Genomic DNA, 26559 nt, shown 5'->3' on the forward strand with positions numbered 1-26559 from the left:
TCAAATCATGGCTTTGGTCATTTACAATTTCCCTAACATTTTCACTTGGAACTCCGAAGTGATTTCTGCTGGACTTGTTGCCCTCCAGTGGGGAAGGGAAAACAGCAGGGACAGGACTGAAAAGCATGGACTTAAGAATCAAACCAAAGTTAAATTCCACTGAATTTCACTTCTACTTACTGGTCACATGGTCTGGGAAGTGACCTTCCATACTGTTTCCTCAAGGTAAAGTTGCCTCCTTTGAAGTGGAAGGAGGGAAGTCATATGACATAGGATTAGCCGCCTTGGTCCATGGTTCATGACACAGGGTCAGCCGCCTTGGTCCATGGTTCATGACACAGGGTCAGCCGCCTTGGTCCATGGTTCATGACACAGGGTCAGCCGCCTTGGTCCATGGTTCATGACACAGGGTCAGCCGCCTTGGTCCATGGTTCATGACACAGGGTCAGCCGCCTTGGTCCATGGTTCATGACACAGGGTCAGCCGCCTTGGTCCATGGTTCATGACACAGGGTCAGCCGCCTTGGTCCATGGCTCATGACACAGGGTCAGCCGCCTTGGTCCATGGCACATGACACAGGGTCAGCCGCCTTGGTCCATGGCTCATGACACAGGGTCAGCCGCCTTGGTCCATGGTTCATGACACAGGGTCAGCCGCCTTGGTCCATGGTTCATGACACAGGGTCAGCCGCCTTGGTCCATGGCTCATGACACAGGGTCAGCCGCCTTGGTCCATGGCACATGACACAGGGTCAGCCGCCTTGGTCCATGGCACATGACACAGGGTCAGCCGCCTTGGTCCATGGTTCATGACACAGGGTCAGCCGCCTTGGTCCATGGTTCATGACACAGGGTTAGCCGCCTTGGTCCATGGTTCATGACACAGGGTTAGCTGCCTTGGTCCATGGTTCATGACACAGGGTTAGCTGCCTTGGTCCATGGTTCATGAATTTTGCTGCTGCCCATTGTAATGATGCTTTCTTGTAACTACATCTCTTGGAAGATTTTTGCTTAGGCACCTGAGAGTAACAGAAGTTTCAGAAAAAGCTTCTCTCATTAGATCTAGTCTGTATTGGCTGGACTCAGACCTAACCAAGAACCTGTACAGCCAGTCATCTTAATTCATTTATTAGTATGATGGCTGAAAACCACATGATGTTCAGTAAATGTTGCATGGGCATTGGTTAACTAGGGGGAAAATACTGGTAGCCAAAGTGGCAGTGGCTCCCCAACTTTAATGCTTCTCCAAATCTTGTACCAAGGAGCAAGCCAGAGCTCCATTTCAACAAGCACAACTTTTTCCAAAGTGTGTGAACTGGAAATGCTTTCTGCCCCATCCTCTGATCGTCTCGACCTTGTGCAGATGCAAAACAAGAGTCTGAGCAGGGATGCTGTGGTGTAGACATGCGTTAGTGAAAGATGGCAGAGTCTGCAGACAAGTCTCAAGATGCTGCTCTGCTCTGGCAGTGTTTCCAGACTACAAGACTGTGGAAGAGCTGTATATTCTTTCATGCATTGCAAAGTGGACAGCCGCAGGGCAGCAGCCATGTGCTTCGTTGGAGCCCCTGTGACTTCTTCCATAGGATCAGGAAATGCTTGTAGATACGTGGGAGGACAGTTTCACACTGTAGTTAAGAGGCTGAGAAATGGACACTAGGAAGAAGTTCAGATGGGCAAGTCCACAGCATTTTCACCTCTGCAGTTCACTGATGGGTGGGTATCAATGCTGAAGGCAGAAGTGCAGGTTCCAGAGCAGGACTGTGTTAGCAGCAGCAGCAGCACAGGATCAGAGGCAGGGCCATCATGGTGCAGGTGGTGACAAGGCCAAGCATCCTGTTACCTGAGATGTTCCACTGGATAGGTGCAGGGCCAACCTGGGTTCCTGAGTTTCTTAGGTACACTTCCATACCCACTCCCATCTCAGAAATGCCTTACAAGTTGGCACCATGGGCCAAAGGAACAAGTTACTGTTAACAGAAAAAACTGAAAGCTGTGACAAGTGTCTACTGGAGTCTCAGTCGTTCAACTGCATGACAAGGATTCCTTTTATTATTCTGCTAAGAAGTCAGTGACTGCAGTCTTAGCCGTTTTTAACTGTGCAGCAGTACTAACTGCATGTACTTTTCATAAAGCAGCTCTAGCGTGTTTTCATCTTGAGTAACACACCCTCTCATCAATCACTCCCTCCTCCCACCCCGGTGCCAGTAGCCACTGCTGCGCTTTCTGATTCTTGCAGTTTGACAACTTCAGATGCCCCTTAAGTGAGCCATGCTCGGGTCATGCATATCCACCGTAAGAGGACTGGTTCCTAGAAATTGATTTGACTCTTCCTGTTGGGCTCTTCCTGTTTCTTCATGAACCTTGTTCATGTTTTGGGATATGTGCTTCTAAAAACAAAGCCGCCTTCTGCAGTCGTTCTAGAGTGGTTTGTCACAGATCATTCGAGGTCACTCTGTCCACCTAGAATCTCTGTAGGACTCACAGCTTCTCTGGAGTGCCTCATCCCTAGATTTGTGGGTGTTGTCACAGGCCCCACCTTGTGGCCGTCTTTGGTACTGTAGGTTTTCTAGCTCTGCTACTAATCTCTGCTGTCCCTGAGACAATCCAGTGTCCCTTCTGTACTCTTAGTCAAGAGACCTGGAACAGGGCAAAACTGCGGGGCAGGTTCCTTCTCTCCATGGCACTACCAGATCTCTCCTGCCACAACATGCCTCTGAGCCCTCCTTTTTCAGTGGGCCCAGCACCTGAAGAACTTGAGTTCCTCATCAGCACTGCAAAGCAGGCAAGTCAAAAGGTCTAGCCCTCAGAAGGCCCCTGTGAAACCAGGAAGATGGACAAGTGTCCTGTACCCCTTCTCTCCCAAGACAGAAGGCCTGCTGGGGCCCGTGTCCGGTCCTGCCAATCTGAAGGCCTGCTGGGGCCCGTGTCCGGTCCTGCCAATCTGAGTTGGCAGTACAGGCAAGGTGAAGTGGTGTTTTGTAGCATCTGAGTGCAGCTGTTCTTGGCTCTTGTAGCATCTCAGTGTAGCTGTTCTTGGCTTTGAGCGTGGCAGGGGTACTGTGACTACCTGCTGATTTCCAGCTTTCTCACTGACAGGGTCTGTACTGTATGTTTTTGCCAGTTCATGGTCTCTCTGGGGTTACTCTGTTCCCATCTGGCTAATGCCACTCCTGCATGACAATAATTCTTAAAACCAGGCTAGCAAATTTAGAATCCAGTGACCAACTATCAATAAACATATTTTTCACTTCAAGAATTATAATAAATGAATTTACTTTAAAAGTCCAAAAAGAACAAAAACAGAAATGTGTGAAAAACAAAACTACAAGAGTGCTTTGAGAAGTTTGACTTTTCAATAGGCAAGACAAACCCTAGTCCTTAGCTAAGGGCAAAGGGATTTACTTTTTTAGATCTGTTTTACTTGAACGAGTTATGGAGAGGGAGACAGTGTTCTATCCACTGGTCCACTCTCCCAAATGGCCAAAACCAGCAGAACTTGGCCGGTCCAACTTTGGGAGCCAGGAGTGTCTTGTGGGCCACCCACACGGGTGCAGGTCCCCAAGGTCTTGAGCCATCCCCCACTGCTTTCCAGGGCCAGTCATTAGCAGGAAGTTGAGTCAGAAGTGGAACAATTCGGACTCGAACTGTTGGCCCACGTGGGGTGCCAGCATCACAGGCAGAAACTTAGCCTGATATGTGACTGAAACAAAGGGGAAAATTAATCACGGCCCATCAGTCTGGTGAAATAACAGATACTTTTAAAACTGTGTGTCCATCTCAAATAAATAAATCTTTATTGAAAAGCAGCTTACATTTTGCTAAAAAAAGTAGATCTTCCATGTCCTTAGCACAAAGAAAGTGGCAGCTGTGTGTTGCGGTAGATGTGCTCGATGGTGGGATTATTTCACAGTGTACGTGAATATCCACTCATGTACCCCACATACCTACGGTGTGTGTTTGTCAATTACACCACAGTGAGGGGCCAGGATGGTATAACAGGCTAATCGTAAGCCTGCAGCACTGGTATCCCATATGGGCACTGGCTGCTCCAAGTCCGATCTAACTCCCTGCTCATGACCTGGAAAGCAGCAGTAATGCCCTAAGTCCTTGGGCCCCTGCATCCACAGGGAAGACCTAGAAGCTCTTGGCTCTTGACTTCAGAATGGCTCAGCACCAACCATTGTGGCCATTTGGGGAGTGAACCAGCAGATAAAAAATCAATCAATCCATTTTGCTTTCTCTGTTTTCCTTCTTTCTATAAATCTTTTTTACAAAATAAATCTCTTCTCTCACACACACACATACCTCACAGTGAGGCTGAAAACTTGGAAAGAAACAGCTAATAAGATTTCCCTTCTAACACCCAATGGACATGAAATTATTGACTCACTCTCATGAGGATACAGAGGCAAAGCAGTGACGTCTGCCAGGACAGCTTGGACACCGAGCTGCATCTGGACAAGCTGTAAACCCACAAGGCACAGGTCCTGCCTCCGTGCTGCTGAGGAGAGCAAAGGCCCTCAAGGCTCAGGCGTTGGGGGACCTCCATAACAGGAGGTGACGTAGGCATGTACAACCCCCAGCAGGGATTGACGGGCATCTTCCAGATGTTCAAGGACTCAGAAACCCTTCTGGTAACATCCTGTCCCAGAATGCCACAGATGATGCACTACTGAAATGAAACAGTGAATTTTCAAAATGGGAGAAAGTAGATCCAGAAAACAAGGAAGAACAGGGAAAAGGTTGGAAAGCAAAGCAGGTCCTGAGGGAACAGCGCAGTCCTCCTGCTCATTCAAAGGGGATGCCTGTTCCATATTAAAGCACCTGTTACAACTTTGTATCTACACTATGCCTGCCTTCTCCTCTGGAGTTCATTCTAAGACCCCAGTGGGTGTACAAAACTGACCCTGATATATACGATGATTTTTCTTACACACTGCCTCCTTGATAAAGTTCAGTTTATAAGTAATGTATGATGAATTAGCAACTAAGATGGTATAGTTGTAGCAATATGCTGGAGTACAACTGCCAGCCACACTACTCTTGAACTTTGGGACACAAACACTGGGAAACTGACAATGGAGTGACTGATGGGAGGGTGCCAGACACAGCATGGACACACAGGACAAGGGGATGACTCCTGTCCACAGTGGATCTCCAGTACAGCAGAGGCAAGACCAAGGCAGACCCCTTCCTGCTGTGAAGGATGGTATGTAATTTATAAACTGTGGGAGCTGCTTATTTCTAGGATTTTCCATTTCATTTTTTTGAATCACACTTGCCCACAGCAAACAAACTGCAAAAAGCAAAACCATCGGTAACAGGTGAACTGTTATAGAACTACATTTGAATTAATTGAATGTACCTAAATAGTGTGAAGCTAACATTAAAGTCCGTGTCTGCATGCAAGAGAAAAAGTAAGAGTGGGACTGACTAAACCCTCGTCCCCATTTCTGGAGTAGAACAACAGTAATAGCAAAAATCAGGAAGTTGAACAATAAGATTTAGAAAGCTAGAGCCAACGCCAGAAGACAAACAATCCTGTGGGTATGCAGGAGCAGACGGCTGGGCAATGCATTTATGGTTTGGACTCTAACTGGGGTGGGGGGGGCAGTATCAGTATATTCGTTGTGCATGCTCTACAGGCCATGTAGGGCAGGATGGTTATAGATCCTAGTGAGAGGAACATGGGCCAGCTGATAGCACTAGCCGATTATCCCTTATCCCTAGTCTTCAGATGATAGTTAACATTTTGAGGCTAGCAGATCTTGGAATGCTGGCATAGATTAAACCAGAAATGTGATAAGTGAAATGCGATCCAGTGACATTGGGGGCATCTAGCCCACAGTTCACTAACAGGCCCAAGAAGGTAACTGCTTTCTTCTCGCCTCTACGTAGATGTGCGGAGTGTGTGCACTGCCGGTACACACCGTACGTGTATACATGCAAGCATCAAGTTCCAACCCTGGTATACCTGGCACAGGTAGAGGGATCAGCTCAGCACTAGTGCAGCTGGCACACTGAGGATCTGCTCAGGTCGGATATGGCAGGCACAGATGGGGTGGCTCTGCTCAGCCCTGGTAAAGCTGGCACTGGCTGGGGGTGGCTGTGCTCAGGCAGGGTACAGTTGGCACAGGAAGGGGTGGCTGTGCTCAGCCCTGGTAAAGCTGGCACAGACAGGGGTGGCCCTGTTCAGCATTGTTACAACTGGCACAGGTGAGGAGTGGGGGCTCTGCTCAGGCATCGATGGTGGTGGCTCTGGTCAGGTCAGGTACAGCTGGCACTGGTGGGGGGTGACTCTGCTCAGGCCGGGTACAACAGGCACATGTGAGGGTGGCTCTGCTCAGGCCTGGCTACCTGGCACAACTGGTGTTAGCAGTGCTCAGCCCGGGTACAGCTGGCATTGGGGGGTGGCTCTGTTCAGGCCGGGTACAGTGGGCAAATGTGGGGCTGGCTCTGCTCAGCATTATTACAGCTGGCACAGGGGGGACGTGGCGCTGCTCAGGCTGGGTACATCAGGCACAGGTGAGGGCTGGCTTTGCTCAGGCCGGTACAGCGGGCACAGGTGGCACAGGCCCTGCTCAGGTCGGGTACAGCGGGCACAGGGGGCGTGGCCCTGCTCAGGTCGGGTACAGCATGCACAAGTGGAGGTGGCTCTGCTCAGGGCAGCGGGCACAGGTGTGGGTGGCCCTGCTCAGGCTGGGTCCGCAGGCACAGGTGGGGGGTGGCTCTGCCAGGCCTGGCCCACCTGTTGTGTATAGGTGTCTAACTACGTGGAGCAGGGTCGTCACTGGTTTGTGAGAAGTGCTGTGGATGCAGCCTCCTGGGCGGCCCACCTGGCCCGGGTTCCGGGATGCCCTTCGCTGCGCCATCCCTCCCGTCTTTCTCTGACAGATCCACGGACGCTGGGGGCTCTCGCAGGTCTGGGCAGGGAGGCAGGCCGGCCTGGCCTGGCCCCTAGAGACCCCACAAGGTCCGAGTGTCGCGTGGCCCTAAAGGCCAGCTGCCCGCCCAGATACCCCCTCCCCCTCGCCGCCCGCCCCGTCCATTCTCACAGCGAGCTCCTCGCCGTCCTAGGTGTCGCTGGGGTCGCAGATAGACTTGCAGAAGAAGAAGCGGCGGGCCCCCGCGCCCCCTCCACCGCAGCCGCCCAGCCCCGTGGTGCCCACGCGCACTCAGGACATGGAAGAGAAGCGGAAGAGCGCCGTGGGTGAGTTGGCGTGCATACGCCGGCCGCACGCCTCCCGGGGGCGCATGCGCAGGTGGTGCAGCGCATGGACGCGGGTGGTGCCCTGCGCATGCGAGGAGGCTGTGCACTTGGTGCTGTGCGCATGCACTGTCGGTGCTGTGCGCATGCGTGCGTGGTGCTGTGCGCATATGTGCATGTAATGGCGTGGTTGGCGCTTTGCGCATACGTGGGTCGTGTGGCGCGCCTGTGTTTGGAGCGTGTGCATGCGCAATGAGGGCCTGCCCCTGCTACAAATGCTCAGGCTGGCATGGGTACCACCGGTACCAGCTCCTGCTCTTGACCCTCTCGGTGGCCTCATGTAACGGTTCTAACCCCTGGATCGCTGGCGCTGGAGCAGAAGGGGCTGGAGCTGTGTGGTTCTGGGTGGGCTCTGTGGCGGTCGCTGCAGGCCGGCGGGCGCGGATGCTGCCCTGCGAGCTCAGGGGCCAGGGCCCCTCACCCCTGGACTCGGAAGTGCTGAGACCTGTGGGGCTGGGGAGGCCTGGTTGGTACCTCACAGTTGCTCCTGCACAATGAAACCCAGCTTGTTTAGGTTGGTGTGTGAGTGTGTGTGAGGCGCATCAGGAAGGGGCACACGTGTCGTGGTGAGCCTGAGCTCATGTGTGCACAGCTCTGCCAGGGTCAAAAAGACCTAGTGTCGAGCCCTCTGGCGTTGAGCTGCTCTCACTTCAACACTGACCCTGCCCTCCTTAAGAAGAAGGGAGCCCCAGGGGAAGAGCATGAGACCTAACCGCACACAGGCCAGGCACTTCATTGTTGGAAAGGAGGAGCAGGAGGTAGGGCGGGCTGTGCGGGAACCGCGCGCTTCTGACTGCATCCGAGTCCCCTCCCGAGACCGCCAGCGCCGCTCACCGACACCCCGAGATTTCCCTTGTGCTTCACTTGTGCGGCCCCCAAGGGCCCAGGTCCCGGTTAAGTGGATGCGCCGTCAGCACCTAGGTGGTTGCTGGTGTACCGGCCCCTCCGAAGTCAGTGCCTCCCTTGACCATTTTAGCTTCTTGCAACCAGAGGATGAATTATCCTGATGGGCATCTGCCTGGCCTTTGTGGGGTCTCTAGGGGCCAGGCCAGGCCGGCCTGCCTCCCTGCCCAGACCTGGGGAATCCTCTTTGCCTCCAGAAAGTCGAATCAAAAGGTCATTAAATAAACGTGTCAATTTCACAAGGAGACTTGTTCTTCTAAGCCCTTGTCCTCTCCAAGTGTAGTCAGGGCTGCTTGCTGGGGTCCCATGAGGCATCCACAGGAAAGGCCTCGTGGGCCAGCACCTCCCTCCAGGTTGGACAGCCCGCTGCGAGCCAGCAGAGCACTGAGCCTCATGGCCGGGCCACAGGTGCTTCAAGAGACAGGAGCAGGGTGTTCAGACATTGCAGCGTGTGGGGACATGTCCAAGGAGCTGTGAGAGTGGTACCCGTGGGGAGTCTGTCCATTCCCAAACTACCATCCAGGAGGATGGAGAGGAATGAAAGCAAATGGGATTCTGAGTGTTTTTCAAGGGCAGGGATAATGGAGAAGGTTGTGCTGACAGTTTCAAGTCCAACTCCATGCCCCTAAAATATGCCCACAAATGTAAAACTTTTGGCCAAAGTCAAGGCTTTTGGTTGAATAAAAATGAGAAAAAAGGTTCCCTGGATGAGAGCACCATTTGCTCCCTCAGAGAGCAAGCCAGCATCAGCCCAGTAAGATACCTTACATCTCAGGGGCTGCATGAGCGAGGCCCAAGGCCAGGCACAATCCCTCCAAGGCTGGCTATTCCTCTCCAAGAAATTTGGGCAAAATTCCACATTCGGCAAGTTTCAACTACCCAAGTGGTGAAGTGGAGCAGTGCCGATCACTACCCCCAGCTGAAACTCAGGAGCCCTCCAGGTTAGACTGCTAACTCTTGCCCTGAGTAGCAAGACAGTACACAGCCTGTACAGACCCGGAAGAGAACAGTCACTGGATGGTTTGGCTGTCAGAGCCAGTCAACACAGTGGTTAAAGCAGATGGAGGTGGCTGATGAGCAGCCCTGGAACTCAGGCTACAGGGGCTTCTTTTGTGTCAGCTGGACTGAGCTGTGTAGGGGGCTGGGCAGTTTCCCAGAACAGCCTGTGTGTACCTGTGCCTGCTGGAAGCCAGCAGCCAGGTAGGTGTTCCTAAATTGGCTGGAGGTAGAACACACCATGTGTGAAGTGTGGAAGCCTGGGTGTGGCTGGGTTAGGTGCTGGTTACTGTTGGTGTTAGACATTGTGTGTGAGCGTATGTGAAGCGAGCCCTAGAGAGCGAGGCTGCAGTTTGTGGATCACAGCTAGGTTTGCTGTTTGCTGCCTGGCCCAAGGGATGTGGGGTACCCTATGTGTTGGAAGACAGGGAGCCTTGCAGTTTCATGTCTGAACTCACTTCCTGTTGGTTCCATGCAGGCATTGGACGGCAGGTGCCACAGAAGCCTCCCAGGGGCTCTGCCCGAGGCCTACCCCAGTTAGTGCTGCCCCCACCCCCGCCCTACCCTCCTCCAGACACAGACGCAGTGGAGCCTCTTGGCGTTCCCGGGGAAGGCACCGGTTCCGAGGCCTCGGACCTGAGGTCCACACGTACGTGCCCACCCGGCCGTGTGCTGGTCATCCCTCTGGTCTCCACGTGTCCCGTTCCTTATTGTGGGCGCCTGTGCCCTCCTGTGCAGCTGTCTTTTCAGTGTTGAATGCAGTGCTCGGAACCAGAGACCTGTGCAGGAGTGCAGCTGTGTGGGCAGGAACAAGGGGCCAGGTGTGACCTGCTGGGCTCAGGAGAGCAGCAGGCGCATGGCATGGCTGCCCAAGAGGATGGTTAGGCTCAGGACCCGGTACCCCTGACCTGCAAGGCAGTCAGTGGTCTCGGCACCAAGGAGCAGGAGAGACAGCCTTTGTCACTGGGTTGGAATCCAGCAAGGGCAGAATTCAAGCTGTCCCCTATGTTCCTTGGATTTCTTCCACACTTCAAGGGCATCTTCTGAGGACCCTGCAGAAAGTTTATGGAGAATTAGTGGTATGAAAAAATTGTATATGTATTTCAAAATTTTCTTGCAACAAGATGAGCTCATTTTATAGTTGCATTTTCCCGCACACTTTCTGAAGCAGCTACAGATGTAGCATTCTTGAGCGCACACTTACCCAGCTGTATTCACATGGTCTCCCAGGCACATCGGCTGTGACTGCTCCTGCTTGTCCCCCACAGTCACTCAGTATCCAGGTGTACATGTCCTCCCCTTGGCAGCTGGCACCGTTGTGCCCTTGGCCCACATCGTCTGTGACCACTACCTGCTTCCCACTGAAAAGGCCGTGATTGGGTTGGCCATAGTGCTCTCTGGGAAGCAGTCCCAGTCCCTACCTCCACACCTAGCACTTCTTTCCCACCCTTCAGCACTCCGAGTCCCCTTGATAAGGCCAATGCTTCTGAGTACATGGCCGTTCTTACAGAGACTTAAAAGTGAAGGGTTGTGTCAGGGAGAGGTGGCACCTGTGGAGATGGCTTTGGAGCCCTTTCTTGTCTGGAGGGATGGGTTGTAAGCCCCACGTAGCATGGCCGGTGGCTTCCCGGGCTATTCCTCTCTGCTGCATCCTTGCTCTCATGCCCTGGGACCAAGTGACAGAAAAGCAACAAATGAAACGTGAAGCTGAGTGCATCGCATTGGCAGTCATAGGGTGGCCACGAGACCCTGAGTCCAGTGGCTGCTGCAGAGGAGGACGAGCAGGACATGGCCTGGTCTGACCTGCTGCCTGCCTGGGCTGAACTGGTGGCCTGTGTCTGCTAGGCACTGGCATCCAGCAGCCAGAAAGTGGCGGCATAGGGTCCAGGAGGCAGGGCTTCCCCTGCAACTCAGGTGCCCTGTGGGACTTGGCTCCTGGCCAGGAGACCGCCTAGGCGCTCCTAGTGCAGAGCTCACTGGGGACCAGACACACTCTGTCATGGTCTCATTCTGCTAAGTTCACGTCCAGGCCCAGAGGCCCCTTGCCCAGCCTCCTCTCTCTGGTGTCCAGGAGGAACTGTGCTGCAAGCACTAACCTTGAGAACTGAGCCAGTGCCTTACAGGCCATGGAGGTGCCACAAATCCCTGCCCCCGCTCCGTGCCTCATGTGTACTGGACACACAAGCGACCAGCCTGGGCTTCCTGAAGAGCAGACACACCAGTCTGCGGTTGGCTGTGCTGAACCAAGGACCTCCTCCCCCAGCAGCAGTGCACAACTTGGCTTCTCCAATTTGAGGTTTGGTCAGTAAGACAGCGTCCTTTCTTTCACTTGTGATCTGTGCCTGCATCTGCGTGGTGCCAACATCAGGTACCCCTCCTTGATCTGACCCCAGGACGGTGCTGCCCACTTGTGGCTGGCACAGGAGGTGTCAGTTGTGTTACCATGGTTGGGACACCTGATATGTGTCTGGGAGGAAAGCAGTAAGTGTGTGCTCCTAAGGTCATAGCTGGGGGACTTGGTGCTGCGCGTGAGGAATAGTGCTCTTTAATCATTGTCTCTGCACGTGGGCTTCCTCCTTAGCCTGTGGATATCGAGTTGTGGACACGTGTGCTCCATGTGTGCCTGTGGACACGTGTGTTCCGTGTGTATAAATGGTACACCTTGTGTGCCTGGACACGTGTGCTCTGCGTGTGTGTAAATGGTACACCTTGTGTGCCTGGACACGTGTGCTCCGCGTGTGTGTAAATGGTACACCTTGTGTGCCTGGACACATGTGTTCCATGTGTGTAAATGGTACACCTTGTGTGCCTAGACACGTGTGCTCTACATGTGTGTAAAAGGTACACCTTGTGTGCCTGAGCACGTGTGCTCCGCGTGTGTGTAAATGGTACACCTTGTGTGCCTGGACACATGTGCTCCATGTGTGCCTGTGGACACATGTGTTCCGTGTGTGTAAATGGTACACCTTGTGTGCCTGTGGATTCTGCACTGTAACTTTCTAACAAGCTTGCTGTGCTGACGCTTATTACTAGGGCATTCGCCATAACAGAGCTTGCCCCATTGGTTGCATTAGGTTGTTTGTGTGGAGAATTTGCTGTGCTGACACTAATTACACTACTACCAAGTTATCAATTAATTACTCCGATTAGGAGACCCTGGAGATTTAAAGATCACACCACACCTCCATAATTGGCTTGGAGCTGTTTAACTCAACCTACCCAATGATAGTCATTTCCAGACACGTTTTCCTGGGGTGGTTACTAAAGGGTTGTGATGTGACACTGGGAGGGCTCCTCCTGCACCATGACCGGCAGCAATAGCCATCTTGTGTGTCCAAAAGATGGATTCTCAATGTACACAGCAGTGTCACCTCTTCAAGAACTTGACCAGACAGTTCTCCAGGGTAGACTTAGGGTGGGAACCATTCAACAGCCATCAGGAATGAGAGCAGTGACCCATGCACAGGGAGCCTCTGACTGGGATTCACCTTGGAGCAAGTGACCACAGAGCAGCAGAGATTCCAGCCCCTGCTGGCCAGCACAGGGAATGCAACTACAGGGAATGTGGCCAATGGCCACCCTGTCACATTGCCTGATGCCTCTGTTTAAAACATAAGCCCACACCCAGCCCCTTTCCTGTGGGCTCTGCAGCCCATACCCCATCCTCTGGGTCTTGTTCATCCTGAAGCACCCCTGAAGCCTCTAGGCGTGCGGGGCTCAGCACAAGCACAGGAGGGCATCGCACCCTTGGATAGGAGAGAGGACAGGAAATGGAGGGAGAATGAGCAGCCCTGTTTGCAAAGTGGCAGGAAATTGTACAGGATGGGTCCCTGTACAAAACTACATGGGGAAAACAAACTGCATTTGCTGCCTGTTGCAGCTGTGCCTTGAGAGCCATGGAGTTTAGCCAACGTGGACTAAGCAGTGAATGTTCCTACATGCAGCATGAAAGGAAAATCCCTAGGAACTTACTGCTTTTGTGTCTATCCCTTAAGAAGCCCTTTATTTACAAGGCACTATGTGCCCAAACTGAGCAATAATTAGAGAACCCATGGCAGCTCGGGAGCAGGATGCACCTGACAGTCCGGGAAAGCACAGATGTCGTTCAACTGTAGAACCTTGCAGTTAGAGAAATGGCATTACCCAGCAGAGGGCAGACACCAGAAGGTCCTCGTCGCCCAGTTGTTTGGCCTCATTTTACGATGGCTGGCCACTCGAGGTCATTGCTACTCAAGGAGCAGCAGGCCACACGTGCCTGCTCCCAGCACTGCCCTCGACAGCTGACACCAACTCAAGGGCACCTTGGCCTTAGGCCTGGGAGACATGTGTCCGCGTGCAAGGAGACGGGGCAGTCAGCAGCCCAGGCTGAGTGTGTGTGAACTCATGCACCAGCCATGGTCAGAACCATAGATGGCACAGAGTCAGCCATGCCTGTGATCAAGAGACACGTCCAGGGCTAGGCTTTCTGCTTCACATTTTTCTTCATTTTCCTCCCCACTCCCCTCCCCCAAGCTCCTGTTGCAAGGATACTGACCTGTGCTGTGATAGTGGGAGGCTGAGCACACAGGGCCTGCTCACACCTTCGGGTTCCACTGTCTCGGCCCTTAGCAGTTTGGCTGCCGGTGACAAGTGCCGCTGCAGTGAGAGCTGAGGACGCCTCACTTGGGTTTTCAGGAGCTGCTGCGCACGCAGCTGTAACTTGCAACATGCAGTCAGGCAGAGCATAATTTTTTTCTTCTTCTTTTTTATTAGTGTCAAAAGTTAGGAGAACTGCTGAATCCATGTGAATTTAAGTTCTCCCCCAAAATTGGTCACAAATATCTTGAGTTCTCAAGAATAGTACAGAATTTTTGTTTAAAAATAAGGCTTTAGTTAAATATCCTTCCCAGAGAACATTTTCTGAACTGTGCCCAGGAGTTGATATACACCCACACAACCCTCCTGTAACCCCCCAAGGCCTTCCAGAACATTCAGCCACTGCCCCCATGGTGCCCCGTCCACATGCTGAGCCTCCTCCTCTCCTTGGGGAAGACGATGAGACTCGGGGACCACAGCCGGCCCCAGGATTGCTGTCCCAAGTCCAGCCACGTGACCTTGAAGGCACCATGGGACAGTGCTGTGCTGTTTACTACATGTCCCTTCTGCATGGGCCTTTCCTGCCAGCTCATGGCTGGCTGCCCCAAGTGACAGGCTGGTCTAGTGAGTGGCGGGACATTTACCAGGTGGCTGCTGGAGGAGTCGGCATGCTATGTGCAGGACCGGAAAAGGCAGCCAGGAAGTGGGGAAGCAGAAATGGCGCAGTTTGGCCCATGGTGATGGTGCAGTGTTACATCTCCAGGGACCTCAGAGGAGGATGTGGCAGATGGGCAGCCACCATGGGTTGGCGTTCACACTGTGCCCTGTCTTTCCCCCTGCAGTTTATTGCTGTGCGTCATTCCCCACTCATGCCAAGCGTGTCTGATGGATGACCTCTGACCTTCGGGTGTCTCTGCTGCCTCGGCTCTGACTCTCCTGTCTTCCCTCCATCTCTCAGGATAAGGGGCTCCCTTGTACCTAGGTGGCTTACTGTCTGAGGGGTTGACATATAAATTCATAAATAACGAGGTTGCTGGCTGAGTCCTGTTTGTGGGAGGCCAAGTCTCCTGGGCATACGTGCAGGTGTCCAGCTGCCAGGCTCTGCACGACGGCCCAGCCCTGCTCCACTTTGACTCCCTGTGAACTTCGTTTCTTCTTCCTTCATGCTCTTCTCTAGCAGCTCTTACCTACTTTCCTCCCACAAGATGGCCACTGTGGTCATTGTGGCAGAACCGAAATGGTCTGTTCACCTGGTGGAGTGCCTGAGCGTGTGAGCCATATGGACAGCTGCAGTAGCTTCCGGCCCAGGAGAGGCCCCCGTGCGGTCCAAACTGGGCAGCCCAACGTCGCTGCACATTTCTGGTCCTTCTGTGATGGGCCCTCTGACCCTTGGATGGCAAGAAAGGAGCAGAGAGAGAGACGGGAGGTGCGCCTCCCGCTGTCTGCTCCTCACTCACATACCGAGCAGCCAGGCCCGGCTGGCTGCCCCGGAACTCGGGATACGCAGGGCTCCCCACATCTAGCTTCTTTCTGACAGCCCTGTCCTGGGCTGCGCTCATGAAGCAGTCATGTGGCCAGCAGTGGCAGCCACATCTGTGTAGGTTGCTCTTCCACAAACATCTTGAGGAAACCAAGATGATGGGTAAGATATGTGCAGCCCAGCAGCAGCAGGAACAACCCCAGGCCAAGGGGGGAGACAGGTAGCTCCCCGCTCTGCCAGTGTGCCAAGGGCTGTTTGAACAGCAGAGGTCTGTCTGGGCTTTCTCCAGAAGACTTTTTCCTCGTTATTGCTCAAAGAAAGAAGAGAATACGCCTTTCTGATAAGACTGTTGTCTTGCTAACCATGATGGCGGCATCAGCTGTGCCTGATGTGGCACTGGCTGGTTCCAGAGTAGATGAGGAGGAGAAATAAGCTAGGCCATCAGAGAGCCACCCTAGTGCCATGTGCTTGTGAAAAGCCAAAGTTGCAGAAATTGCTCATGGAGAAATCAGACAAGCTGGAACCCACTTGTGCATGGAAATAAGGGCTTTGGAAACTGACATTAGATGCACACCAGAGGAGGTGTTGTGGACATGCGCGCTGGGATGGTGAAGGATGGATGTTCCAGGCCCAGACAGCAACAGCACCTTGGCGAGAGGAGCGGCTCGGACAGGAAGTGACCCTTTCATTCAATTGTTGTCCAGGGTGGCAACGAGCACAATGCCAAAACACACCAGACTCTGCACAGGCAGGGCAGGGGGCGGGGTGGATATGGAAAGGAGAAGTCGAAAGTCGCACGTGGTAGGGCCAGGCCAGCTCCTGGGGGAGACGCAGCTTGTCTGGGGCCCCTGGCCTCCCTGACCATGCTCCCCATGTCACGCAGGGACCCTGTGCCCCAGCTGGGCAGAGGGCAGCACAATCTGACAAACTCAGAATCTTTGCTGACTTACCCAGTGATTACAGCAGAGTGTTCACCCGCCCTTGAAACTCGTAAGAATCAGACACCTTCACAGAACAAGATGTTTTATCTTAAAGCACTGGCATGTCCATGTCCCACTCTGACCCAGCTAGGAACCCAGCTCTTGTCACAGCCATAACAGACGCCAGTGAGGCCAACACCTGCAGGCAAGTTAATAAAAGCTTATGCACAAAACTGTATGTCATATTATGACAGCACTGTAAATCTGAAGGAAAAATATATGACTGGGTTTAAGAACAGATTCTAAATTACGGAAGCATTTGCTTCAGGAAGATGGTTAGGAGACTTTTTAAAGCCAGAGCTGCTGAAATCAATGATTCTGGAAAGACTGTGTGGGCTCTGAGAAGGATGGATGCAAGGCTGGGCAGAGCACTTTGATGGCAGGGCTGTGACATGAGACCACAGCAGGGTGGGCACACTGCCCTGATGGCTGTTCCAAGCTGCGTTGGTCTATCCTGGGTCTGCCACCTACTCCGCTGCCCTAACCTGGCTCAGGAACTGCCGACCGGGAGGTCCAGCTCAGGTGTGGGGAGAAATGCACACCAGGCCAGTGACCCCTGGAATACACGGCATGGGCTGGCCACTCATTACCCCTTGCCCACTCTGCCAAACTAGGAAGTGAGTAAAGGGTTGATTTCACAATTGGAGCTTGCAGGGTAACAGGTGGTTCTACATCATCTGTCTCCTAATGAATTTGGGCTGAAGTACAATGATTGCATTTATCCAAGGGTGTGGTGTGATGTCTCAGTGCACATGTGTAAAATCAGTGTGGAATGATGCCAGTACACGCATGCACACATGCCTGTAAGGGTCAGAGTGGTGTGGGGTCAGGGTACATGTGCACACACACCTGTAAGGGTCAGAGTGGTGTGGTGTCAGTGCACACACACACACACACACACCTGTAAGAGTCAGAGTGGTGTGCTGTCAGTGCACGCACACATGCCTGTAAGGGTCAGAGTGGTGTGGTGTCAGGGCACACACACACGAACACACACCTGTAAGGGTCAGAGTGGTGTGGTGTCAGTGGACGCGTGCACACACACCTGTAAGGGTCAGAGTGGTGTGGTGTCAGGGCACACACACGCACACACACACCTGTAAGGGTCAGAGTGGTGTGGTGTCAGGGCACACACACGCACACACACACCTGTAAGCGTCAGAGTGGTGTGGTGTCAGGGCACACACACGCACACACACACCTGTAAGGGTCAGAGTGGTGTGGTGTCAGTGCACACACACACACACACACGCCTGTAAGGGTCAGAGTGGTGTGGTGTCAGTGGACGCGTGCACACACACCTGTGAATTGGGGGTCAAGGTCCTCATTTCTCTCTTCATCATTTCTTTGTTGTCTGCTACAGAACAGCCACCAGGGGGAGCCCCAGTGATCGTGTGGCTAGAGCCAATGTGCAAAGCAAACACAAAACAGGAGAAAGGCCTCAGGCTGTGTTTTGCTGTTAGGCTGCGGTGGCCATACAGAAAGAGCAGCGTTCATGACTGCACTCTCTCAGCTGTGTGGACATGACTAGTGGACATTAGAGGGAATGTGTGTAAATAGACTCTAGACCCCCTGCCTTCTTACATGCAAATGGAAGCAGTGTGCATGGTGTGTGTGCACACAGGATGCACAGATGCTCAGCCTGCCCAGGCCATGCCCACATGTGCACATATAACACACCCATGTGTGCAACATTATACCCACACATGTGCATAAGCACGCTGCCTGGGCGCTCTGGGTAGTTATGAGGCCCGCACAGAGTGCGCTCGCTAAGGTACCAAGGGCAGAGATTTGGGGTGGACTCAGCACAGGGCACATTGTATGGAAGAACAGGCTCCCCCGTGGAGAGGCAGAGGCGTGCCACCCTCATGTCTGGGCACCCCGCGTGCTGTGCATACCCCAGTGCTTGTACCACAGTCCACATCCTCCTGCAGGCACCATCTGGTTGTACTGGGCGTGGAGCTCACTCTACATGGCCATCTTGGTGTGGAGCGAGGGAGAGTAGCCAGTGACAAGAGCTGAAACTCCCAGCTCATGGGTCAGCCCACCCATCTCTGTCACAGCTGTGGGCCAGAGCTGCCATTCTGCCTCCATCTCACAGCAAGGAAGCTGGCAGCGTCGGTGGTGAGAGGCATGCCTGAAGCCAGTGCAGTGAGCACCTGGGCCAGCAGCCTGTCTGCAGGCCGCCCACACCTTGGGCACCCGTGTGGGCATTGTGCTTCCTGCCCATCCTGACTTCTCATGTCCAGAAAGGAGAACGTGCTGGTGACAGGGACACCAGGCCTTTCTGCTGACCCCCTGCACCTTCCAGGCTCAGTGGCTGCAGGGAGAGGAGAGCAGGGGAGCCCAGGGACAGAAGCGTAATCACTGTGTGTTCACATGTTTCTGCCTCTCATTTGGCATGACGCATGGCTCAGTGGGTGATTCCATGTACCCCATACTGAGCATCTCACAGCCATCATGGCCCAAAGCCCAGCTGACAGTGTAGGCAGCGCTGGCCACCCTGAGGCCCCCGTCCCCAGGCGGGCAGGCACTGCCTTCCCTGCTTCACACGTGGCCTTCCTCTGTGGCTCCCATGCCTTGATCACTTCCCTTGTGAGGGACACCATTTGGGGACCCTCTCACAGCCTCACTTCCATCTTTGCGTCTTCAAGGACTTTGTCCAATCACAGCCTCACTTCCGTCCTTGCGTCTTCAAGGACTTTGTCCAATCACAGCCTCACTTCCGTCCTTGCGTCTTCAAGGACTTTATCCAAATAGTGTTGCCCTCTCATATGCTGGGGGTTGTGCTCGAGTGTTTGAGTGTCAGCACATGCCAGCTGCTGACTCACTCCCTCCGGTGTGCCGGTGACCCAGGCTGTGCTGAGCAGGACACAGGAGCACACGCAGGCTCTGGCCCATCTACCGCCAGCTGCATTGATTCTGCCCAAAGCCGCCGTGCATGCTGTCCTGGCCCCATGTGAGTAGCCTCCTTGCCAGTGTGCAGCTTGCTCTGCCTGGACTTCGAGTCCCACCCTCATCCTTGGCTTACAGAGGAGCCCCCAATCTGCTGACAGCCCTGCTCTTGGGCCTGAGTGTGTCACCCCCCATGCCTGGCTGGCAGCCTGTGACCCCCCCCCACTTCCTCAGAGAACAAGCCTGCACTGTGGCTTCCTGCCATCAGAAACCACGCCTCCGGTGTGTTGTCCCTCTGTTTCCTGCACACCTCTTTACCTTACCTGGGTCTTCTGAGCATCCGTGGACTCATGTGCAGACCTTACAGAATGCACAGCTGCAGTGCCTTGCACACTTACACGTATGCATGTGTGCACCCTTACAAACAGATGTGCAGACTTGCATACCCTCCTGTGCTCAGTGCCTCTAAGGACAAACTTCATTTCAGAGTCCAGAGGAATCCTAGTGGGTGAGATTCAGCAGACACAGGGGCTGGAACAGCAGGTGGCCAGGTGGTGAAGGATCGTCCTGGAGACAGTATCTGGCCTGGAGCCCCAGGATAGCCACAGCATCTCCCCGAGGTTCCGGGGGGGGGGGGCGGGGGGCGCTTGGCTTTGGAGAGTTGAGTGCTTTCTGCCCAAGAAGGGTGAAGGATTGGGGTGCCATGGTAGTGAGGCGGAGAGCTGGCCTGCGCACAAAGCGTTTGCCTGCTCTCCGTGCAGTTTGTGCACCTGGACGAGGTCAGAGACAATTGCAGGTGAGTTCCCCAGCACACCGGGATCCCGGGATGACTGGCTGTGGTGCTGAACAGGTGTGGCTTCCTGCAGACACACGCCGTGCGGGCTCCTGGCATTTCTTTCCTGTGTGGGTGCAAGCCGTGCCAGCGTCAGCTCCTCCCATAGGGCACGCCCGTGCTGCTGTGATCCAGCCTTCTTTATGAGGGAGCTAATCTCAGCAGTCACCTGTCAGCCTCTTCTTGGCAGGAAACGTGCCGTGAAGGGACTTCAGAAGGCGCAAGGGAAATGGGAGATGTGTGTTTCTTTCCACACACTCCAGGGGCCCTGCAGAGCTCCACGGGCATGTGGACAGGGAGCAAGACATTGCAAGGTTTCTGAATTCTCCCCAAATGAGCATGCCTGCTAGCTCTGTGCCTGCGCAAATCCAGACCCACATTACACGAGACTTCTCTGGCCCAAGCTCCATGAAATGCTTACCGGCAGTGGGTAAGGCAAATATGAGTGGCCAGCTAAGCCACGGCTGCAGGCAGAGGCACTGTCCCTGGAATTCAGGCCACACAACTCTGCCTGACTTTGCCTCCCAGCCAGTGTGAAAGCCCAGGGATCCTGAAGCTATGTCCCGTGCCCTCCCCACTGACTTTTGCCTCCTCTTCTGGTTCCTGCTTCACACAAAGCTGAGGCACTGGGCCACATTCTCTTCAGCAAGACCAGGCCGATTCTCAGAGAAGTTTCTGACCAGACCTGATGCTTGATGGTGGCTCCTGGAGTCACTGCGGCCATGGCTGTCCTGGGCCCGCTGCCTGGGCTACCAAACCTGAAGGAGCCACATCCACTGCCACAGGGTGGGAAGTCTCGGGGGGACCCTCAGGAAGTCACTCATACCCAGGCCAGGCTGGCAGGGGAGACATGTCATCATGACTTCATTCCTGTGACACCACTCAGTCTAGCTGAGCCCCGGGCAGCCATGGACAGAGCTGTCTGCAGATGGCCGCAGGCTCGGCAGCAGGCAGGGATTCTGAAGGCAGCATAGGAGCCATGGAGAGGCCACCCCTACACTGATGCCAGCAACCTCCCAGAGGCCCACTGTGAGGAAGCAAAAGCCCAGCACTGGCCAGAAAGAACTTTGTTAAAAGAAGAAAATGCATGTGTTGGGACTGGCACGATGCAACAGACTTGTCACTTGCACGCCAGTATCTCCCCTGGGCTCTGATTCTGGTCCCAGTGGTTCCCCTCCCTTTCCAGTTCCCTGCTGTTGAACCTGGTTAAACAGTGAAGGGTGGCCCAGGAGCATGAGCCTGTGTGTGGATGTAAAAGGAAACCCCTGCGTCAGTGTGTCAGGAGGCCTGGACAGCTTCTGTTGGTATCTGTCCTGCCAGAAGGGGTGGCTGTCGGCCTCCCCATCTTGTCCCCTTAAGCATGCCCCTGAGGGGAGTAGGAAAGGCCCTGTCATTATCTTTTCCCAGTGTCAAGATTGTTGGGTGAGTAGCCGAGAGTGGCCCTGAGGAACATGCAGACAGCTGGAGCGAGGGACCTGGCACAGCTCTTGAACCATCTACGTTGGCAGCTCTTGGCTCACGGGGCCGTCTGGGATGCCGGGTGGACTTGCCTGTTTTCCACAGCATGTGGCCTCAGGGCCAGCTGAAACGATGCTTTTATGAATTGCCAAATGGCAGGAAGATGCCCCATGCTGCTGCGAGCACGTGGATGAAGCGGAAAGTAAAGACTCGCCGTCTGAAGAGGCAACTGCAAGGTCAGGATCCGCCTTCCATCCCACAGCTCACACTGCTCTGAGGGCCGTGAACCCTGATTTCAGCACAGAGGAACAGTGATGTCAGCCTAGGGCCGTGACATCATGGGGAGACACTACGATGTCATCTCGTGGAGAGGCTGTGTTGTCATCACTAAGGGGAACTGTGATGTCATCAAGGAGGAGCCGTGATGTCTGCACAGTGGACAAGCTGTGATGTCACAACAGCAATTTTAGCCTCATACTTGCTTTAGTAGGCACAGGACAGTAACTGTGGCTTCAGGATTGGCATGGCTGAGCTGAGTCTATACATATTCAGAGTCACTGTTGTGGCCACCAAGTACCAGCAGAGACTGTCCCCACATCTGTGTGGCCCACGTGCCACCCCAGCCAAATGCAGGCCAGAAACAAGCAACTGTGCTAGGGATGGAAGAAGACCCGTTTCATCAGAGCAGTTAAAACTCAAAAGGAAGCAGAATTAGAAGGTGAACCAGAGCTGTGAAACAAGTGTCTGTAGTCCTTGCTCCAAAGACAGAAGAGGTTGTTGCGCCTGGGCATGAAACACGCAGTCGTCAGCACGTATGTGTGTGAACACGTTCTGGTGAAAGTTCAGATGTCTACAAATTAGGGAGGAAGTCCTGCCAGCCCTGGAGATAGGGCAGGTGCTCCCAGGCCCTTGCTATTGGGGGGTGAGATGGAGCACCAGCGTGCTGTTGGACCGGGAGGGCACAGAGCTGGCCGTGCTTTACAGCAGGTGTGTGTGAGTAGAAGTCCTCGTTGTTAGATGCATCAGCTAGCACCTCAGTTGCTGATTGTTTTGGCCGGGAGTATCAGTATGCGTGAGACAGGTGCATGGGTCCCTTGGACCAGTAGCCCAGAGGTTCTGCCCGCAGCAGCATCACAGAGGCATCAGTGCTGCCTTGCTCTGTGGTGCTACAGTGACTGATGGTGCTGGACCCGAAAGCGTTTGGGCAGCCCACATACGCGTGGTCTGTTGTGAGTGGAGACATGGTGCAGGACGTGAGTACAACAGGAAACGAAGCCCACTAACCTTTGGGTTCTTGTCTGTGACCTGAGAACGGTCTGCAGGCACACAGGTTTCCATCCAAATCTGACCCTCTGTTTATCCCCACTGGTGGTCAAGGATGAGGAGCAGATGGAACTGACCCTCAGCCATGACAGCTCCAGGAGCCCATCCCTGAGTTAGACTATGTGCAAGTGTGTAATCTGAACAATGGGAAGCAGAAAGTGTGCAGCTGTCAGTCCACTCCGAAGGAATGCAGAAACTCTTGGAAAATGGAATTAAAAGATGAATTTAGGGCTGGTTGTTTAGCCTAGCAGCTGCCCAGTACCATGTTGGAGTTGGTTCATTTCCTTACTCCGTCTCCAGACTCCAGCTTCCTGGTGGTGCCGGGAACGGTACCTTACCTCATGGTGTTCCTGTCATCCGTCTGAGGACCTGGGATGCTTTGCTGACCTGTAACCCCAGCCCCAGGCCAGCTCTGGCCACTGTGGGCATTGTGGAGTTAACCAGAAGTTGGGAGAATTCTGTTTGCTTGTCTCTATCTCTCTGCCTCATAATTTTTAATTTTTAAATATGAGTACATTTTACTGTAAAAAATTTAGATCTGTGCATATTTTGCAATACATATCTTCCACACAGTTTTAAAGACACCTCCCCCATATTTTTCAGGTAATGCTTCCTATAACAGAAACATTATAATAGAAAACAGAAATGTGAGAAAAATGGGGAAAATGAATTAGGACTGTTTAGTCCCAAGAAACAGAAAATGCCGTTAGCTCAGACATACAGTGATTTGTGCCAATTTTAGCTTACAAGTGAGGGGTCGTTATGTCTTAATTCTGTCTAAGTTTTGAAATACCCTCATAACTGGAAGTTTAGCCTTAAATCTTTGGTATGGGCATGGCTGGAGCCAAAAGCTGTAATGCTGTGCCAGCACCAACAATGGCACTGATCCTTACTCAGACCCAGTCCACGCATCCTGGCCAGTGAGACCACCATCTGCTGTTGGAGCCCTGGGGGGCACTTGAGGCTTTGATTGGGATGCCAAAGATGTCCACCCATTGTTGGACCAGTCACCAGGTCTGAACCTCCAGTCTGGCCAGGCACATCAGATCAAGGCCTCGCCCAGAATACGAGAAAGGCTGCTGTGCAAGGGTGGGTCCCGTTTAGCCCTAGCAGGCAGGGAGATGGTGCTGAGTACGGATGGCAGCTGTCTCCCAGATGTGTTTTTGTGTGACAGTGTTTGGAGCACAGCTCTCCTGACAGTGGGGTAGATGGGTTTCCTAGACAGAGAGTCCAGCAGGCTCAAGGCCTCAGGGCTGGAGTTCAGGGCAGGTGCGGAAAAGTGGAGGGTCCAGTGGTGTCCAGGGTATTTTACCTGTTCTGCAGAGAATCCAGGTCTGTTCGGGACCCACTAAGACCTCCAACTCTCACGTCCTCAGCTGGAGAAGATCAAACTGACGCTTGGGTCCCCAGCCGGTTTTCCTTGGCTTCCCTGTGCAGTGTCTGGGGGCCCGAGTCTGAGGGTCTGACAGGCTCGTCCACATCTGACATGGCCTGGTGCTCAGCAATCTCTCTGCCTCTGAGGAGGCAAGAGCAAGCCGACTGCACCCAAAGAGCTGGGCACAGAGCTCAAAGGACGTGGGTAGCCAAGTCGGACTGTGTCTTGTGATTGCGTCTCTGAGTCAAAACCTGGACTGCATACCCTCTTGACATCTGCATGCATGTGTGCACAGGAAACATGCCACACAGGACACGCCTTCCTACCTGTCTTCATGTGTGTGCGCCCACTCATGCACCCCATGGATGCATGTGTGCTCATGTACCACATGGCACACCAGTACCTCGTCTACTCAGGGCCTCCTCTGGTCCCTGTGCTGCCTCGTGGGCTGTGCAGTTGCCCATCTTTGACTCACTGTCCTTTCCCACCTGCCAAAGATATGCCCATCACAGATCACGGTCAGCAGCTGCCTGTCTCCCCTGCCAGTCCCTGAGCTTCTCAGGAGAACCCATGATCCGGGTGTCAGATGGACTAAGGGGCTCTGAGTATGTTGCTGGGATCCAGACTGGGTCTGCACTCCCCCGGGAGAACAACAGGGCTTAGTAGATGTTCTGATCTTGCTTGTATCTTTTCTCAAACTGATGACTTTCCTTAAACTGCATGCAAAACCGCTGAAGCCAACATCGACTGGCATTTCCTCACCCATCAGCAGTGTCCTGGGCTCACTTCCCTGAAACAGGCAGACCTCACCCTGAAGACGGCACATAGGACAGGTGGGGACACTGGCCCTGGGGGCGGGGGGACAGCAAATCCTGAAGAACCTCAAGTGATTTTCCCACCAAAAGCACTGAAGCACTGAAGACCTCATCTGGGTTGGTGGTCACATCACAGATCAGCAGCTGTCACCTGGGGATAGACCCAGGAAGTCACCACTGGGAGACTTACAACAAGCTCAGGGATACAGTCAGAACACAACACCTTCCTGCTCCTCGCCTCCGTGTGTGCGTCGTTTCCCTGTGCTTGTGTCATAGAAGTGTGGGAAGCAGGAACCAAGTTTGAGCCAAACCGTGCCTCGTTCTAGCAGGAATGTGTAATCCAGTCGTTTGGAGGACAACAGCCCAGGGCTCGTCATAAAACACACCTCCTGTGACGTTTTTCCACTTGGTGTGACAACTAAGTTTCTAGAACGTTTGTGTGGTTTCCGTTAGCTCATACACATTGTTGGCTCCTCAAGATCACAGTGACAACTCCGTATTCCTACAAATGATTTAATGCTACAATCTATGGTAAGAGGGAATCTTGAAATTTGAAGATGAAATTAAAAATGTTTCAGATTGAAATTAGAATTTTCTAATTTTAGTGAACATAAATGCTTTATAAAAGATTTAATTATGGGCCTGGCTTGGTAGTCTAGTGGCTAAAGTCCTCACCTTGTATGTGCTGGGATCCCGTATGGGCACTGGTTCATATCCCAGCAGCCACACTTCCCATCCAGGTCCCTGATTGTAGCCTGGGAGGGCATTCGAGGACGGCCCTAAGCCTTGAGACCTGAACCCGCATGGGAGACATGGAGGAGACTCCTGGCTTCTGATTGGCTGAGCTCTTGGGGATTGAATCAGCAGACAGGCTCTTCCTCTCTGTCTCGCCTCCTCTTTGTATTTTCAACTTTCCAATAAAAACAAATCTTTTTAGAAATTTTATAAGGATTTAATTACAAAAACCCCATTTCAAGCATGAAGCTAATTTCGTTTAGATGAGATTTTCTAAGCACTGGAGGAGAGTGGGTTTGGGAAGCCAGACACGTGCTCCACCCTGCACAGTCACTGTTCCTACATGAAGTTTTCCAGGCATGAAACTATGTGACACTCAGGGTCCTTGCTTGATGGTTTTCACATGATGAAGCAGTTGCTTTAAAAGTATTGATATGTTTAATTGTGGCTGGCATAGCAAATTGAAGTGAGGGTGGTAACATCCAGGGGTTAATTAAAGACAAGGCACGCCCTGATTCAAACACAACATCTGCAGTCGTTTGGATGTTACTACACACTGCCGGGCAAACAGGTGCAATCTTGTATATCAGCTAATGGGGTGGGAAGGGGGTGCGTGTTTGCTCAGCACTGTCTGTGGGAGGGTGTGGAAGTCACTGAATGTCACCCAGCCCAGCTGGATGTCACAGGCAGCTCAGCTGGGGGAGCGGGTGCAGGACAAGGCTGGTATGCTGACCAGAGGGGAGTGTGGGAGCCTCGGCAGCTGCTCGCCTGCAACAGCGTTTTACCTCTGAGCCGTGTTCTCTAGACCTATGAGCTCAGTGAGACTGCTCTCATGAAATGTGCTACCTTAATGATCAGCACAGCAGTGCAGCCTGGACCAGGTCTTCCTTTGCATTTAATGAAGCAGCAATAAGAATGAATCCATT

The 26559-nt window shown here is 53.3% G+C and overlaps 1 protein-coding gene across 1 annotated transcript in view; it reads left to right on the forward strand.

Moving 5' to 3' along the window:
- The window catches only part of COBL (cordon-bleu WH2 repeat protein), a 110887-nt gene that overhangs the window by 71356 nt on the left and 12972 nt on the right, over positions 1-26559 (forward strand). Inside the window, exons 10-11 of the mRNA XM_040964493.1 lie at positions 7077-7209; positions 9644-9814. Of these exons, the coding sequence (XP_040820427.1) occupies positions 7077-7209; positions 9644-9814 (304 nt within the window). The remainder of the gene's footprint in view (positions 1-7076; positions 7210-9643; positions 9815-26559) is intronic.

Source organism: Ochotona curzoniae, unplaced genomic scaffold (assembly GCF_017591425.1).
Source record: "Ochotona curzoniae isolate NIBS_2020 unplaced genomic scaffold, NIBS_Ocur_1.0 scaffold_3835, whole genome shotgun sequence".
Classification (NCBI taxonomy): domain Eukaryota; kingdom Metazoa; phylum Chordata; class Mammalia; order Lagomorpha; family Ochotonidae; genus Ochotona; species Ochotona curzoniae.